The sequence below is a fragment of the Ooceraea biroi genome, chromosome 1 (genome assembly GCF_003672135.1).
Source record: "Ooceraea biroi isolate clonal line C1 chromosome 1, Obir_v5.4, whole genome shotgun sequence".
In the NCBI taxonomy this organism is placed as follows: Eukaryota; Metazoa; Arthropoda; class Insecta; order Hymenoptera; family Formicidae; genus Ooceraea; species Ooceraea biroi.
Genome location: NC_039506.1, coordinates 15576894 through 15595167, shown reverse-complemented (window position 1 = coordinate 15595167; position 18274 = coordinate 15576894). Strand labels below are relative to the sequence as shown.

At 45.0% G+C, this 18274-nt stretch overlaps 1 protein-coding gene across 1 annotated transcript in view; it reads left to right on the top strand.

Annotated features, from left to right (window-relative positions):
* Positions 1-18072, top strand: part of LOC105283971 (eukaryotic translation initiation factor 5B) — a 40301-nt gene extending 22229 nt beyond the window's left edge. The window contains exons 15-16 of the mRNA XM_011347135.3: positions 13866-14027; positions 17226-18072. Of these exons, the coding sequence (XP_011345437.1) occupies positions 13866-14027; positions 17226-17333 (270 nt within the window). The 3' untranslated portion in view covers positions 17334-18072. The remainder of the gene's footprint in view (positions 1-13865; positions 14028-17225) is intronic.
* The last annotated feature ends 202 nt before the right edge of the window (positions 18073-18274 follow it).

Below are 18274 nucleotides of genomic sequence, written 5' to 3'. Positions count from 1 at the left end.
CAGTCTTTCGCGTTGAAACGCATGAAACGCGCCCGTTCATTGAGCTTTCGTTCCTCCAGCGAGAACGGAATCTCGCTGGTCGATCGAAAATCGTTGTAGATCGTCCCTGACAACTAATCTTGAGAATCCACGAAAAATCGTTTATACTTGTCTTGCATAGCGCTAGTTTTGCATTTTTGTTTCTACAAAAATGGATATTGCTGAAAACAGTATATGTATAATACTTGAGGGATTCCTATATTAATTTTAAATAAATATAAATTTTAAATTCAACCTCCTTTCTTAGAGACTTTGTACAAAAACACATACGTATTTATATACACTTATATAAGCATGCACTTTATACACAAGAATGTATACACATATTCCGTTAAATATTTATAAATATTGATAATCGGTATAAATGCACGTTTGATAATAGGAGGTTAAGGAAGTGACGAGGTCGCGACTGATGTCTAAAGTTATCATTGAAAATTGAAAAATAAAAATGGATCAGAATCGAAGCTGGACGTAGCGGCGCGGTTTAAAGACACGTCCTCGCACGACATCGCCGTCCCGTAATGCGAGAGTCGGCAGCTCGACGAGGAGCGAGTAGAATAAGTGAGTGACCGAAGCTTGGAGGAAAAAGGAAAGATAGAGAGAGAGAGGCGAGCGCGAAGCAGGACGTGAGAGAGAGAGAAAGAGGGGAGGAGAGGGAGAGAGCGAGGGAGAGGCGGAGGCCCTTTATCGTGGCAAGTTCAACAACACGCTATCGTGGCGCGAAGAACACGATCGACGTTCGTCGTTGCATTGAGCGCACGCTCGCCCGATTCTCAATCTCTAGTACGATGTTTCATAACGCTGTCTCGTGGAGGGACGGAGAGCAAGGGAGAGGAAGATAATTTGCATTACGTGTGCCGCAGCGTCTTGTGAACGCGCTGAAGAGATGTCCACATGTCACATGCGTGTTTAAATATTATTTATATTCTGCAAGTAAATTTTCTAAAATTATGCAGCTTTATTATGCAGGCGTAAAAGTAGCTTAACTCGAGCAGATTTATAAGTAGACCTCATTGAATAATATAATAAAGCAGAAGAAAAATTCGACTTGAAGATAACAATTCGAGTAACGATGACAAGAATGAAGTACAAGACGTTACAAATGTCAATGTGAAGAGATTTTCTTAGAAATTCAAATCCTTCTAACTTTTCAATCTCAGGCAGATATGATTGAGATAAGATGCTCATAATTTTACGATTCTCTCGACGTAATCTCACAATTTTACGTCTCCTCTTTAATAATGACGATTTCGAGAGGAATGACCTGTTCCAAATGCCGCAAGATCGCGATCAAACATGTCGCGGAGATTCCGCGAGGCTCGGAACGATCTCGCAATCTCGCCCGGAATTCCACTTGGCTCGTAGGCGAGCGACAGGAACTAGAAACGCTCTCGTGCGAGTCCTCTTCCGGCGGAAAAGGCGCTCGCAGCCGCGTTCTTCCTTTCTCTCCATCTCCGATCCCTCTCCCCCCGCCGTTTCCTCTGCCTTCTGCTTAGCTGGAGGGTACATACGGCGCGGCAAATGCGCGTGCAAATTCACGCGCGGTGGACAGGAATCCCGCGAGGATATCTTTCGATTGAGAGATATTCAGACCGCGACATTTCGCAATTGTCCGCAATGCATGCCGGCAGTTACATTCTCAAGGGAGCTCCTACGCGCGAGTATTATCTTTCTCAACTTTACGCGAATCGCCCGAGAGCGCAAGGTACGCCGATAATTTCCCGTGAATACTGACGGATTTAGTATCACTGATTATTTATTTATAATTTTTATCGAGGTCCGTCTAGAGTTATTTTATTTTAGTCTTCTGGCATTTCTTTGCTGGTCGAAACTGTTCGGATGTAGTGGATTTAGGAAATTACCGATGTACAGAAACGTGTCAAGCGAAATAAATGATGCTTTCCGGAGACGTGGGATCTCCAGAAATGGAATATTGCGACACCGAGGCTCGATTGGTCGACGGAGACCGGCAGGAAACGTAAAAAGGAAATGGAGATAATAAAACCGATATCTGACGTAAATTTTAAACGAACGGGAGGATAAAACGGGACCTTCTCGTCGTAGATCTATTTTCGCGCGTCTCGTAATTTCGACGACATCGATCGAAACCGGATGCGACGAATTAACTTCGACAGGGTCGTCCCGGGCTTAAAAAGTGCCGCGCGCGCGCGGCACATACCGAACGATACCGTGTGTCCCGCTCGTTTCGAGCACAGTAGACTCCCATATAACGCAGTCTCGTATAACGCGACGGAACAATTGCGGCAATGTTCACGTAACATGATAAATCAGCCACGTATATCGCGTTGCACACCTACGCGTAACAAAACACGACTAATCCTTGTGATATGCCGTCAGGATAAGAGATTTGCAAGATTTTATATATTTATATAAGCCTCTATAGCATAGATTGCCTGAAAATGCATACATAGAGGAAAGTCCCCGATTATGAGGTACCATATCGATTTTGCCGAATGTAAGGAAATCTATAGGCAGAATTTAAAAATGTAATACGTTATCTTGAAGAGAATTTAATAAGCTTTAGGTTGGGGAAATGAAAAATCTAATTTAAATATTATTTTTTCTGAAAATTAAAAAAATTTGAAAAAAGAGCTTTACGCAGGATCGAGAAAGTGTGCTCCTAATATAAGATACCTCGAGAAATCGGTGTTAAAAGTGCAAAATACATCAGTATTGCAATTAAAAAACTTTATTAGATAGTTTTATAAAAATACTGCTGCCACAGCCTTCGCCAAATCTTCACGATTCCACTGTCGACGCTTCCTCGTATCTCTAACCTCCATAGTCAGATTCTATAAAAATTAAATACACAAAAATTCGTAATATAAATTCGTATTAACTTTTCTTTAACCTTAAGTAGTATTTTCTTTCTTTTTATTACACTACATAATCTTCATATTCGAGCAATAATTATCTCATATTAAGAGTACCCTGAATATCTCATTATACGAGCCACACGCCTAGCGGTTCCGCGATCATGAAATCTAATCTCTACAATTAAGCAATTCAACAAATTGCGTATTTTCCTGTTACTACGATTCTACTCTATCATTGCATACTGAATTTATTGCCAACCATTTCTTTATTATATAATAAACAAGGTTTAAAGACTTACCTCAAGTTCCTTTGACATGTTCACAATTTCACAAGCCGTTTCTTGCAAAAGCTAAACGCAATAACGAACAATGAATTTTTCACTAAATACATTTTACACCAAGAGTAATAAGTTCATGGTGGAACTAACAGATGGTGCTCACTAGTTTAGCAGAAACCCCATTATCTCATATTAGGAGCATATCTCATAATAGGGGATTCTCCTCTACATATATATCTTTCTATTATTTTATATATATACAGGGTGGCCCATTTTAATTTATACAGTCGATTTTTTAAAAAACTAAAAGAGATACGAAAAAATGTTTCAGACAGACATGTCACGATTTCGAGGGGGACATAAGATGATACCATTGGTTTGACCTTGAATAGTCGTTTGAAGGTCACGCGAAGATCACCTTCAATTTCTTAAATTGAAACCCCAACTTTTTATTGCAGATTCTTATTCTCTATCGAAAAGTAAGTAACTTTTGTCTGAAACATTTTTCCGAAAAATGTCATCTTATGTCCTTAAAATGTCCTCAAACTCATCTTGAAGATCATTTTAAGGACATAAGATGACATTTTTCGGAAAAATGTTTCAGACAAAAGTTACTTACTTTTCGATGGAGAATAAGAATCTGCAATAAAAAGTTGGGGTTTCAATTTAAGAAATTGAAGGTGATCTTCGCGTGACCTTCAAACGACTATTCAAGGTCAAACCAATGGTATCATCTTATGTCCCCCTCGAAATCGTGACATGTCTGTCTGAAACATTTTTTCGTATCTCTTTTAGTTTTTTAAAAAATCGACTGTATAAATTAAAATGGGCCACCCTGTATATATATATATTACTTATTTTATATATATTTTATTCCTTTATACATAAATAAAGATATAAGAGTTAAAATTTATGAATATTCCATTACCATAATATGCGCATATAAACGCGGTTCGTGTAACGCGGCACGTACGCCACGCGTTTTATTTGTATTGTACGCCACACTGCCGCTATGAACCGAGGGTGCATCCTTGTGAAAGGACGAACATACCCGTATCCGCATTCGAAACGTCGGCAGAGGGTACGCTCGTCCGGCCGGTCGGCTGTCTAGCGAGTGATAAACGGCCGGAAGGAAGCCAGAGGCGTTTCCACGAAAGCTACTGACGGGCCGGAAGACCGAAAGACGGGATGTGGTCGGTGAGTAAGCGCTGAATGCGTTTATGCACTATCGTGCACCGCCAGCCCGTACGGCGTCCCTCTGCCCTCTTCTAAATATCGCTCTTCCTCCCTGCCCCGACTGTCCCGCTCTAAATATCGTCCCCTATCCGTTCCTCTCTCTAAACGTCGCGTTTCGCCCAAGTTTTCGCCGGAGGAATCCTACCAGAGGGGCTACTATCAGACACGTTGCGCTTTATCTCGTCGAAATGTGTGGAATAAATTTTGTTCTGTCTTTCATGACAGAATATATTTTTTAATGGCGTTTTTGGTAGCCTTTTTCAACAAAAATCTCGAGATGCTTATAATTTTTGAATATTTAGGGATTATAAGTAGGAGGCTACTGGAAGATCAATTTTAGGAGAAAAAATAAACAAAAAATGATATCTTGATACAATTTTGACAAAATTATATTACGATTATTATACTCTACGAGTTAATCACACAAAAATATGCAATATATAATACGAAACATAAAGATATATTATGAAAAAGTTCCTCTTTACCGCTGTTTCGTCAACGTATAAATTTGACATGGCCTAGTTGTCACTGTAAACAGGGGGGGAGGAGAGGAGGCGAGGAAGGAAGAGCAGAGTGCGGCTAGTTGTAGAACGGAAGCAGAAACGGAGGGGAGGAAGGGGGAAACGTGCCCGGCCGGATACGAGGTTTCCAATGTCGACGGGATCGTTTTACCCGAGCTTGCGATTAATACTGCCAACAACGATAAAAAAACGTCGCGGCAGGAAGGAGCGAGCGGCTCCGAACACACGTGGAGAAAACGCTCTCGCGTCTGTATAACGTTAAACGGCACGCGAGCGGTTTTAAGATACAGCAAGACACTCAACCAGTTTTAAATTCCACCTGGAAACATATTTTACATACAGGGTGTTTCCTCTAACTGTAGCACTTAGAATATCTCTGCTTCCTTTGATGATATGAAAAAAGTCAAAGGACGAAAATTGTTCGATTCAAAGAGACTAGTACTCTGGTAAGAAAATTATTTTTTTTAATGTGACCTTTCACAAGATATCAAGGTCATGAACATTTTTTTAAACGAGATGGTATATTTTCCTTAACGAAATGATGTAGCTTGTAAAAAAACAAATTCAACCATACAGAATATGTTGACCTTCAAATGACTTTGAACCACAAAAATCACGTTTAGGAAAAGAAACTCTATTTATTGTATGTATAACTACAAAGATATACCTTTTTTACAGATGTTCGAAATGATCACCGTTTACTTCCATACACTTTCGAATTCGATGAATAAAACGATTGTTTTACGTTTTTGAGAGATTCCGGAGTAATTGCGGTGCACGCACGCTGAATTCTTTCTCGCATATCTTCAGGTGTTGTCGGAATATCGCGATAAACTTCATTTGCACGGAACGTACTCAACGAATCATTTCCTGATCGCTGGATTGGACGTGGTGGAAGAATTTCTTGGCCGGCTCGATCACCAGATCTTACGCCTCTTGATTTTTTTCTTTGGGGACACCTAAAAAATGAAGTTATATATATATATTTCAGTTTTAAATTCCATCGGAAATATACACATTATATATTTCAGGGAAAATTAAATATATTTTATTCACTATCTCTCTGTGCTCTTGATTGAAGTAGACGCGTCGCTCTCTTGATGATCGTGACTCGATCGTCGGTTTCCGACGCGAGATTTCACGCGGCGTACGTGCACGTAGTATTCGCGAATGACGCGAGCGGACACGGCGCGAAATCTCGATTAACGCGCGCGCGGACGTCCAGAAGCGCCGACGACGTCAGGCGCGCCGTCAGGCTGTTAGGACCGCTAGCTCTCGTCGCACGAACTATAAAGCCTTTCTAAATTGGTGCGGGCCACGAAAATAGACTTCCGGTTCCCGTCTCGCGCTTGCTCGCTCGCTCGCTCACGCCGAGACGCGCCACGCCGCGTCTGCTATCTAGTATGCCAAGAACGACTCCTCCCTCGTTCCGTCCGTCCTCGCCATGCACCCGCGATAAATACGGCCGCGTACACATGCGTCTCAGGCAGCGCGAGTGTAAATATTACACCCGGGGGAGAAAATAATTTTCATATGCAGAGACGCTGCGAGAGCACGGGGAGTCGCCTCTCACATTGGTGTTCCCCCGCGTTCATCCTTCATTAATTGTATCGATCATTCATGATAAACGGCAAAGAAACACGCGTCGTCAAGCCGTGAGAGGCGCGCGATTTAAATTGAAAAAACGCGCCAAAATTGTAAATTCTTTATATTTCCATTGGATATCATTGCATCAGCGTTGTATCAAAAACCTATTTCGTTTTATTTACACTATACAATAGTCATAAATTTAGTCTCGGTCTAAATTTTATTGGGTTGGCCAAAAAGTAATTGCGTTTTTTTTTATATAAATAAAAGGCGAATTTTTCATGGGAAACAAAAACTTTATTAAACAATATATTGTCCATTTTGTTTGATTATCTTTTGCCATTTTTCAGGCAACTTCATGATTCCGCGCTCAAAAAAGTTCTTATCTTTTTCAGCAAAAAACAATTCTAAGAACGATTTGATATCCTCATCAGCAGTAAAGGTTTTACCATTCAAGGCGTTTTGCAAAGAACGAAACAAATGGTAATCTGATGGTGCCAGGTCTGGCGAATATGGTGGATGTGGTAACATCATGGTAACACATCCCATCCAAGCTGCAACAATTTTTCACGAGTGACCAAACTTGTACGTGGTCTAGCGTTATCATGGTGAAATACAACACCTTTGCGATTCACCAATTCTCGACGTTTCTGTTTGATGGCATCATTTAATTTATCCAGTTGGCGACAGTATACGTCTGAATTAATGGTTTGATTTCTCGCAAGCAGCTCAAAATACACAATACCTTTAAAGTCCCACCAGACTGACAGCATAATCTTTCTTTGGTGAATATCTGCTTTTCAAGTGCTTTCAGCAGGTTCATCACGCTTGCTCCACCATCTTTTTCGTTTGACGTTGTTGTAGACGATCCATTTTTCGTCGCCTGTTATCATGCGTTTCAAAAATCGATCATTTTCCTCACGTTTCAAAAGAGAATCGCAGATGTCAATGCGCTTAGTGAGATGGATTTCTTTGAGCTCATGTGGTACCGAAATATCGAGCTTACTAATGTATCCAAGTCGTTTTAAATGGTTTTCAACACTCGATTTCGATATGTTAAGATTCTCAGCAATCTTTCGGGTCGTTAAACGCCGATTGGAATCGATCAGTGCCTTTATTTTGTCATCATCAATTTCGATTGGCCTTCCTGAGCGTGGTGCATCTTTCACATTAAAATCTGCAGATCGAAATTTAGTAAACCAATTTTGACACTGCCGCAGTTTTAAAGCATCTTCGCCATATACATGACATAACTTTTGATGAGCTTGCACAGCGTTTTTCCCTTTTCGGAAGTAATAAAACAAAATATGAGGAAAATGTTCTTTTTGATTTTCCATTTTGAAATCGACGGCAAAGAAACAATTGTTAACGAAATCGCGTACTTTCTTTTTCTAAAACAAGCTTGAACTGTGAGTCGTTAACCTACATAATGAATTTGCGGTTTAGAATGAAGTTAGTTACATTTCAAGACATGTATGTCCATCTATTGTAAAAAAACGCAATTACTTTTTGGCCAACCCAATATTTCGAGATCAAACGCTCGTCTGATTTTCCGAAAGTCGTGACTGCTCTTTTACGTGAATCTTGCACCGCTGCGCGCGCTCGTTACAGTCAGGCTGCAGCGGCCGCGATGCGACTCGCGAAAGCGATTCCGACACGCGGAGTGCCCCGCGGACGCAGAAGAACGTTCGGCGTTCCATATGTGTGCCAATGTTCCCTCCCGCCACGTGCATCTCGTAACCCACGTATACCGTTATGAACCCGCCCGCACAGCCGCGAAAGCTGCACGTAAATCCCGCGCACGCGGAATAAGTAATTCCGCTGTCTCAGCAGAGGCTCCAGTCCCGTCGAGGACAACCTAACCTCCAATCATGCCCGCCCGTATCGACATCCGCGCGCGCCACGCGCGGATCTCGGAACGGCGCGCGGCAGGTGCAGTTTCAGCGCGATTTTCGCGGAAATGGCTAGAAAGCGACGCGATTGCACCGCTCGCATCTCGCGGATTTCTCATTTCGCGCCGAAAAAAGCTTGGCGTTCGAGCGGCGCGCACGCTTATCGTTAATACCAAGGTCGAGGCGAGAAGCAATCCTATATAGGAAGGCTTTTTCCCTTGTTGTTTTCTCGTTGCAAGAAACTTCTCGATTTTGTGTCGATTTTGTGCTTTCGTCCCGCAGTCCGAATTAAGTAAAGGCCGCGAAAAATCTTCCCGTTATACCAGCTCGCGCGGAGTTTTGTGCGATGAAGGTCGTTGACCCCTCCACCGCTGCGGCCATATTGGATTACAGGCGCAACGGCAAATATGAATGATATAATAATGAGCAATGAAAAGAAAACTTTCAAAGCACATAGAGATAAATGTTAAAATAACGCAGAAATAAGTCCGTACACAATTTTCTCTTTTTAACGTTGTTCCGCGTGTCCGAACGTAGCGGCGAGAACGAGGGCGAGAACTTTATCGAAGGAACCGCGGGGCGCAAGTGGGTGTCCGCGCGTACGATTAGATGGTTTAGCATCGGAAGAGCGGCGGATAAGGCATGTGCACGCTTTTCCGTTTGGTCCTCCTCGCATCAGCCGCCCCCGCGGGTCTCTCCGCCCACGTGGCGCGCAACGTCGGCGACGAGGGAGGGAAAGAGAGAGAGAGATTCCCGCGTCTCTCGGACACTTAGAACGCGAGATAAATCTAAAGTGGACGGTGTATACGTCCTCCCGAGGCCCACGCGCGTACCCGGGCCCCCGGGTCGCGTAAGAGCGAGAGATAGCGAAACCCGTCGCCTCTCTCCTTCTCCTCCCGCTCCGTCCTATTGAAATGTTAGTCGTAAAAGGTAAAGTGCGCGGCGATAACGCTCATAATGGCTTCCGTAATTTCAGAAGGCGACGCTCGGATTATACTCGACGCGGCGACCAGATTTTTAAACCGTTGACCCTCCTCCTCGTCCTCCGTTTAGCTCCCGGTACCGCGCGATGATCGTCCTCTCTAACGCGCCCGTCGAAGAGTAATTTTGTGGATACTCGAGTTAAAAAGAGTAATCGTCACTTCCGAGTCCAGTCACCGTCGTTTAAAATCGTTCCCCCTTCTCGTTCCTTTTGTGAACGTGAACGTCCTCTCAGCCACATATTGAGAATTCCTCGTATCCATTTGAGATTAACGCGCGTTATCTGTCATCCCCACAAAAATTACCGTCGAGGGCTCGACCCCCGAGACACTTCCGAAACTCCTAGCGGCAGGAACGAGAGAGGAACGTCACTGTCGTAAAACACGTCATGTAACATTGTACATTTGAGAGAGAGAGAGAGACACAAAAAAAGAAAGGAGCAAAAGAAGCGAGAGGAAAAAAGAAGGATAACGAGAAGACGAACGTACGAAATTAGCGGTTCCCTTCGACGGTCCGGGCTTTATCTTAAAACCTCGAGCGGTTAAGAGAGCAGAGCCGAGAGAGGATTGAAGGCGCGCGCGATAGGCTGGAAGAAAGGGCGGAGAAGGTCGAGACGGAGGACGAACAAGGTTCGTTTGCCCGCCTGCACACGTGCACCTATATGGTAATTCTCCTTTCGGTCGCGGCGGAGTGTCGAGAATCTGACGACGGGGCACGCCGTAAAAAGAGTACGCCGGCCAGAAGAGCGTCGTGAGTGTGTCGGAGAACACGCACGACACGCACGGCAGAAACGGACGATCGTATCTTTTTCCCTTTTTTTCGCGTCTCGACTGATCGACTCCAACGTACGCAATGCTCCGTGTAAACGAACATTTTTCTTTCATGCTTGATCACAATTCGCATTAATAATACTATTGGGTTGTTCGGAAAGTAATTTCGTTTTTCACAAAGCGATGTCGTTAGTCGCGTTCCTCGACACTTAACCTTACTCTAAGCGGCAAATTCGTTTTATATTTTGACAACTGACATTTCAGACGTCATTTAGTATCTTATTGTGTTGCGATCTGTCAAGTAATTGTTTTTTGGCATCACATCAAACATGGAAAATCAAAGTGAGCATTTTCGTAATATTTTGCTTTTTTACTACTGAAAGGGTAAAAATGCAGTGCAAGCGAGAAAAAAATTGTGTACCGTGTATGGAGAAGATGTATTGAGTGAACGTCAGTATCAGAATTGGTTTTCGAAATTTCGCACTGGAAATTTCGATTTGAAAGATGCACCACGTTCAGGTCGGCCAATTAAAGCTAATGACGAGAAAATAAAGGCTCTGGTGGATGCAAACCGTCGCATAACAACACGCGAAATTGCTGAAAAGTTAAATTTATCGAATTCGACCGTTTACGATTATTTGAAACGCCTTGGATTCGTTTCAAAGCTCGATATTTGGGTTCCACACAATTTAAAGGAAATTGACTTGATTCGACGCATTACCATCTGCGATTCATTGTTGAAACGTGGAGAAAATGAACCATTTTTGAAGCGAATCATAACTGGAGATGAAAAATGGATTGTTTACAACAATGTTAAGCGAAAACGATCATGGTCCAGGCAAGATGAACCCGCTCAATCGACATCCAAGGCAGATATTCATCAAAAGAAGATCATGCTTTCTGTATGGTGGGATTGGAAGGGAATCGTATTTTTCGAGCTACTACCAAGCAACCAGACGATTGATTCGAAAGTGTATTGTCGTCAGCTGGATGAATTGGATGCTGCCATCAAGCAGAAGCGACCAGAATTGGCGAATAGGAAAGGTGTCGTATTCCATCACGACAATGCCAGACCACACACAAGTTTGGTCACTCGCCAGAAGCTTTTACAGCTTGGATGGGATGTGCTACCACACCCACCATACTCTCCTGATCTGGCACCATCCGATTACCATTTGTTCCGGTCTCTACAAAATTCTTTGAACAATGTAAACTTCGATTCAAATGAAGGCGTCAAAAATCACTTGGTTCAATTTTTTGTCAATAAGGAGAAGGACTTCTATGAGCGTGGAATCTTAAAGTTGCCAGAAAGATGGCGAAAGGTAGTGGAACAAAATGGCCAATACATCACTGAATAAAATTTTTTCTAAATATGAAAAAACCGCCTTTCATTTTTCCTTGAAAAAACGAAATAACTTTCCGAACAACCCAATAATTTGAAGGAAGCGCGATCAATCCGCGGTATTCTGCGCGCAGTTTTAATCGACAGTTTTTTGTAAACTTTGTAATTATGTACAATATTTTTTTATAATCTTGTAAACCTGTTTATATTATTCTATCGCATTCTATTGATCTCTATCACGCTCGTTAACGCGCCACGAACCATCCAAGCCGCTCCGCGAAGTAGGTTTCTCTCTCACTGTCGCAATGCCTTAAGTATATACATAATTAATGCAGTTTGGACGTGGAATAAATATTGGAGCAGCATATCGAGGGAGATAGCGAGGCGAGGTTCTTATCTCTCGCGATTCGACGCGCTAGATAAATCGACGTGAACTCTCTTTCACGCCGCGACGTTCACTGCGATTCCTTTTTCTCGCTCATAATCTGCAAATGCGTTTTCTCAGAATCATTTCGTACCATTGCACGTATCGACCAATGAGCGTGGTCCATGTGCTTCTTGCAGTCGATACTTTTCCGTTTCTTCTTTCAAGAGTACGGATTTATTACATCTTGAACACGAAGGGAGAGAAAAAGAGCTGAGCTGAGGCGGAAATCGGGCATATTGGTCGCCATATTGCCACCACATTGCGCCGTCGGCTTCGGAGTACGGCGGTAAACGTTTGCGGGCGTCTTAATCGTGCAACTCGATCGCGCACGTACGACACCACCGAAAGACCAGCGCCGTTGCGAAAGCCGCGAATCTTTTTCAAGTGGTGGCCGGTCGCGCTTGCAAATCCTGGACGCGACCGACCGCGTCCGGGTTTGTCGCCCACTTCGCGCGCTCCCGCAGCCGCAGGTGTGTCGCGGCGAGTCCGGGGCAACGTGCCCGTGCTTTTTCGCCTATATACACCGTTATACAGCGTGTCCCGAGATTCGGCAAAGCCGCGACCCCGACGTGGTCGACGTCTAACGGCGCCCGACGAAAATCTTTCATCCTGGCTGGATTCCAGCTGCGAATCGGCGCTGACGATCGAAACTTCCCCCCGGGAAGCGCGTTCTTCTCCCTTTCTCTCGTTTTTTTTTTCCTTTTTCTTCTTTTTTTTAACGAAAGATGATCTCTACCGGGGGATCTCGACGTAAACGCGAGGTAGGATCGCCGCAATTCGCCTGTGATTATATGCGATCGCGATATGCATAATTAACGCGATCGGCGAGGTGATCGAGATTAAGGTAACGATGGACCCTCGTTAACTTAATGTCATCATTTCCGGAGAGAACGACGGAGGGAAAGGAAGAGCGAGAGACATGGAGATGCCAGACACGGTCGACTCACCCTGGGATATTTTCTTAGAGCACTTCGCGTATTACCACGTCGATGCGAGATTATCGGGACGAACGCCACCGAGCGGAAAGTCCCCGGCGCGGTCGCGAAACTTGTCGGCAGCGTCGCAAGTCGGAAGGTCGGGACATTTGCGAACACCCGGTGGATTTGTCCGGCCGGCCTACCACGTCGGCCTACGTATGCGGGTATCTGCCTACCTACCTACTTGGTTCACCGATTCTCGCCGGTATTCACTCGACGAAAATGCGTACCCACGTCTCCGGGACTCGGTTGCGAGGCAGGCCTCTCCCGACTCTCTCTCTCTCTCTTTCTCTCGGCTCGACGGCGCGTTCAGGTACTCGCTCAGACTGTCCCGACTTCCGGCCGTGCCGTAAAGGTGCGCCTAGGCGGAGTTATACCCACGCGACCCTGCGATCGATGGCGAAAAGGGAAAAGAAGGGAAAACAAATAAATAAAAAGAGACCCACGGAAAGTCGCGGCCACCATGCTTCCAGGCTTCGCCCGCGGAAGGGCCTGTTTTGGTAGATCGCGCGCGTTAACCCGCCGTTAAAATCATGTTCAGCTACTAGCTCGCTACGAGCTAAGTCAAGCGCATAGGCTCACGCACACGTGAATGGCATAGCATCGCGCTGCGACTCTGGATGGGTCGGGAGTTGCGGTATCTCCGCGATCTCTTCGATTTGGATCGTCGAGACGCGTACGCTTCGCGATGTTTGCATTAGAGACGCACACATAATCTGCATTAAAATATATTAAAGATAATTGATGTTGGAAACGTCTTCGCAGCTCATGAAAAGTATGTGCTGCGGGACAAAGTGATTCTTTTGAGGAAGTCCTAGGTGAATCAAGTCTTGCTACGTTAAACGTACATAATGCACAACGGATAATTATCGCTATCGTTCGATAGAATTATCCTGCAAGCCATATTTATACCGCAAAATACACAATGTACCATTACGCTCCAGTTTGAATTGATATGTTGCGGATCTATTGTTTCAGTTCGTTGACTTGGGCATGGTAACCAGCATAGAATACAACCACAAATCCGTGGAGTCTGCCAGAAAAGGTCAGGAAGTCTGCATCAAAATCGAGCCTGTACCGGGAGAAGCGCCCAAGATGTTCGGTCGTCACTTCGAAGCGAAAGACTTTCTCGTCAGTAAGGTAAATAGCAGCCTATCATTGAATCATTGTTTCTTTATAAAAATACAAAGACAGATTAAATTAATTGCGACCACAATGTAACGACAAGCTTACTCAACTTCTAAATTCGACTGCCGTAAAAGAATGAACACGGATAGGCTGATTTTTGCAGATCTATTTTCTTGCTACGTAATAGAAAAAAATTGCATTGTATAATAATAAACGCATTTACCGCCATGACGGTCACCGGTGACCGACTTGCAATTATATTGAATGCGATCATTAAATATATTGCACTCAAGCGTTTTGTAGTTTTATCTTGATAAATCGAGCTTTAATTTTGATTTTGTTGATGTTTGTTGATTTACATACGAAATTGTGTGTTACTTGAGCCGTGCCAGACCGCGCGAAACCGTGAAACGAATGTTTTCGCCTTGACGCAAATTCGACTTAGTATGCGAGACCTAGATCGAAAAAGGAAGATGAACATCCGGCGGCGATCGCCCGTCCGCCGCCGGCTTCCGGCCTTCGTAGAAGCTCGCTACCTTTTTCCCCTCCGTCTCCCTTCTTCTCCTTCTCCGTTTACTTTCTATTCTTCTTCCTTTTTCGTCTTCTTCCTGCAGGCCAGGATATTGACTACAAATCGACGAACACTCGGTGTTCAGCGTTCGCTTAAAAAACATTTCGTTCTAACGCACGCGCATGCAAGCGGTTCTTTGCTTCGACGATTATCACGCGTACACACACTCGCACGTACATAACACACATACACACGTACATCCAATGGCGGTTTATTATTACGTAAGCCACGCTGCCGTTCCTCGTTTAGTCATTCAGATCTCATCACCGTGATGTTAACATCAGGACGATCGAAATGGATGAATGAAATAATTAGTTGAGTCAATGGCACTGCCGCATGCGCCACATTATTTATTACGATCTTATCTCATCCGTTCTAATTATTTAAATTCGGATTCTCATCTGACAATTGTATTTTTGGTCTTTAGAAATGACAAATGAAACTAATTGTACTTTCGGTTGGTCCCAAATGGCGAATGCGATCAACGCGATGCATTTCTTCTAGATCCCATCTAACAAAGCAGCTTTTCCGTTCCTTCTGGACAAATTGAAGCGGTATGTCGATTCTCCTCTGAACAAATGGCGCTACTAGTATTTTCAATTTCTCTTTAATGTACGGAAAGGCAAGAAGTTTCCATTGTTCCACCGCTGACGCGATTGTTCCTGAGGAAATGCGTAAAGACTGTTGCGATCGTTAATTGAGACGGAGGTTTCATAGGTTTCTTTCCCCGTGAGAAACGGTACCGGCCTTTTCTTCAGCGCACAACCGACGTCTCATCTTCATTCTCCCCTTCCTTCCTCCCCCCCCGGGCTCGCTCCTTCTATCCTTCCTCACTACTCTTCCCCTTTCCGCGAGCCTTTTCTATCGTCGTGCTTCAAGTGCCTTCCTGTGCTTTGGTAGGCAAGCGGAAGTCGTCGTTACCGTTTGGTTCGTGGAATCAGTTCCGGAAGTATCTCGTTCCCACGATGATTCTCCCGAAGCCACCGTTCTGTCGACACATTGACTCGTACGGGCAAAATAAAGCGGACGCTTTTGCTTTTGTCTGTCCGGCGAGCATGTTTCGGAAAAACACGAAAATAAAAACGCAGAATCAGGAATGAAATCGAATAAACGCATATTCTCTCTCTCTCTCTCTTTATTAAGAAAATTTCTAATTTAAAAAATGGGAAATAATTATATCGTGCAGCATTTTCCGTTCGAATATGACAAACTTTGTGCTTTTATAGACAAGAATTTCTAGTTATTGTCCGTCTATATACGATAATTCTAAAACTGCAAAAGGTGCGAGATGTAGGATGCATGGTTGGCATCAGTGGCAGACAAACGCTCGTGCTGCCAGTCTCGAAGGAGAACATTTGCTTTACTTATATCGCGCAGGCACATGGAACAATATTTCTCGCCGTGCTTTCCTCGCCGCGTTTTCCGGTGATGCGTTTATTTATCCGTGCGCGGGAATAGTTCGTTCCTGAATACGGCGCGGCGGGACGAGCGGCCGAGGAAAGTGGATCACGGAGTGGATCGCGCGGGTTTTTTTAAACGGCATCGATCGAGCGCGCGAGTTGCCTTGAAATTCGTCACTAGCGAAAGGGCGACCGCCTTCAAAGGGAGGACGGTATCGTGAGGGAAACCACGCCGATCGATCGCAGCGCCGGCGATCTTATCGGGCCGCCGTTCGTCACGGCGCACCGAAATTGCATAATAACATCCGCGATGCGTGATCGCGATCGTGAGCTTCGCGCGAAAAACTTAAACTTTCAAATTAGTTCTGCGCTTTGCGCCGTCGGTGGTTGAAATTTTTTATGATTACCGCGAACTGTTGTATATTCAACGTTCCGCGTACTTTACGGGCGGTAATACGGACGTAGGAGGGTGCGGGGAGGGAAGGCGGAGAACGACGGGGCCAGAAGGCGCGAGAGAGAGAGAGAGAGAGAGGATAGGCGGCGGGAAAAGCGGTGGGGTAAGAAAGAGAGAATGAGGGAAGCAGCGGAGGGGTAGGGGGGAAGGAGAAGGGGCGTGGCGGGAGGCAGGCGTCCTCAATAGCCACGTAAAACCACCATTGTGACCGATCCATGAATGAAACGGGACTTCCGGCCGGGAGTGGGGGCGGAAACAGTTGTGAAGTGTTACGTTTCCGAATGGACCTATACCTACACGCGCGCGCGCGCGTAGTGTGTGCGTATGCGTGTGCGCGTTGACATTGCTCGTCTTCTATTTGCGAAAAGCGCCACGTGAAAATTAGCCACGGTACTACTGGCGTGTGTAAAAACGCGCGCCTCTAAAAACGCCGCAGCTGCCACGTTACGAACTCGTTACTTTATTGAGATTTCACTTTTAACACGTCCCGTGGCGCGAATGACGCTGACGCCTCTGAAATAGTTGGATATCGCACAGCCGAACCTTCCTGTCCGCCAAAAATTAATGTTGACAAAAATTAAAAATGTTCTCTACTGCAGATTTCTTCCCCCGTCTCAATTTACATTTCTCTTGATTTTTCGCAAATGGCGGATCGGTTTCAGTATTTCACTCGTGGAACGGAAACTCGTCTACCCACGTCGCAACTTCTATTATACTATGTTCTATTATACTCCTATTATACGATAACAATAATCGCGCGACTGCCATCCCTCGGAATGTTACAGATAAGCAGACAGAGCATAGACGCCTGCAAGGATTACTTCAGGGACGACCTATTGAAGACCGACTGGCAACTCATGGTAGAATTAAAGAAACTCTTCCAGATACTCTAGGATAAGATGCGCATCGCGTCGACGACATTATCCAAAGGCCTCTTGCTGCTTTTCTGACGGTGGCTCGGCGGGAAGAGTTGGGCGAATTGTCAGCGAGTTTTGCACGATCGGGACGGGCGACTTCTCGTGCTGAAACTCTATGACTACTCGATCGTCATCCCGATCGGTATCGTCGTGGTGACGTCGTCGCAACTGTCGTGCCGAGGACGCAGCATCCCGATCACGAATCGACATTTCCTGTACCGGAAGCACTGTATCCGTCAGTGCTCGGGGAGCATGCTACGGACCGAAAGAGAAGCAAGGACGAGATCGATCTCGGTCGCGACCTTGAAATCGCGAGCTCTCGAGGACGACCGATCGGGGGGAGATCGGCCGATCGTTTGAGTTTCCGCAGATTACGCTCGGGATGCTTACGTGTCACGTGGTACTTTCGGATCTTGCCGACGACGTAGAGGAGGGCCGTGGTTTGTCGCACCGGAGAGGAGCTTCTTGGAAGTGCGCAATCGCGAGAAGGAGAGAGTCGCTCCGGATGGGACCGCGGGTGGCGATGACGATATTGTAGATACGCGGAAAAGAGAAGAACGAGAGGAAGGAGGGGAAGGGAAGAAGTATACGCTGAGCTTGTGACAAAAGAATCGCGCGGGAACCTCGTGTGTTTTGTATATGTAATCCCTTTGTATAAGATAAGCGAAGTATTGTGGTCGGAAAATAAAGACTACGCGTTTTCGCAAAAAGGGGAGAAAGGATATATAAAAATAAGAGACTTCCCCTGCATACGCTCGCGCGTGCACGTCCTACGTGCGAGGACGCTCACGCTGCATCGTCCTTGATCCTCAAGCGGCATTCCGATGAAGTTCCCATCACGTCTGTCTTGCTGAGGACACGCTGTTTCAATGTCTTACACGGCAATACATGCGTTTAAAAATTTAAAAGATCAGTTT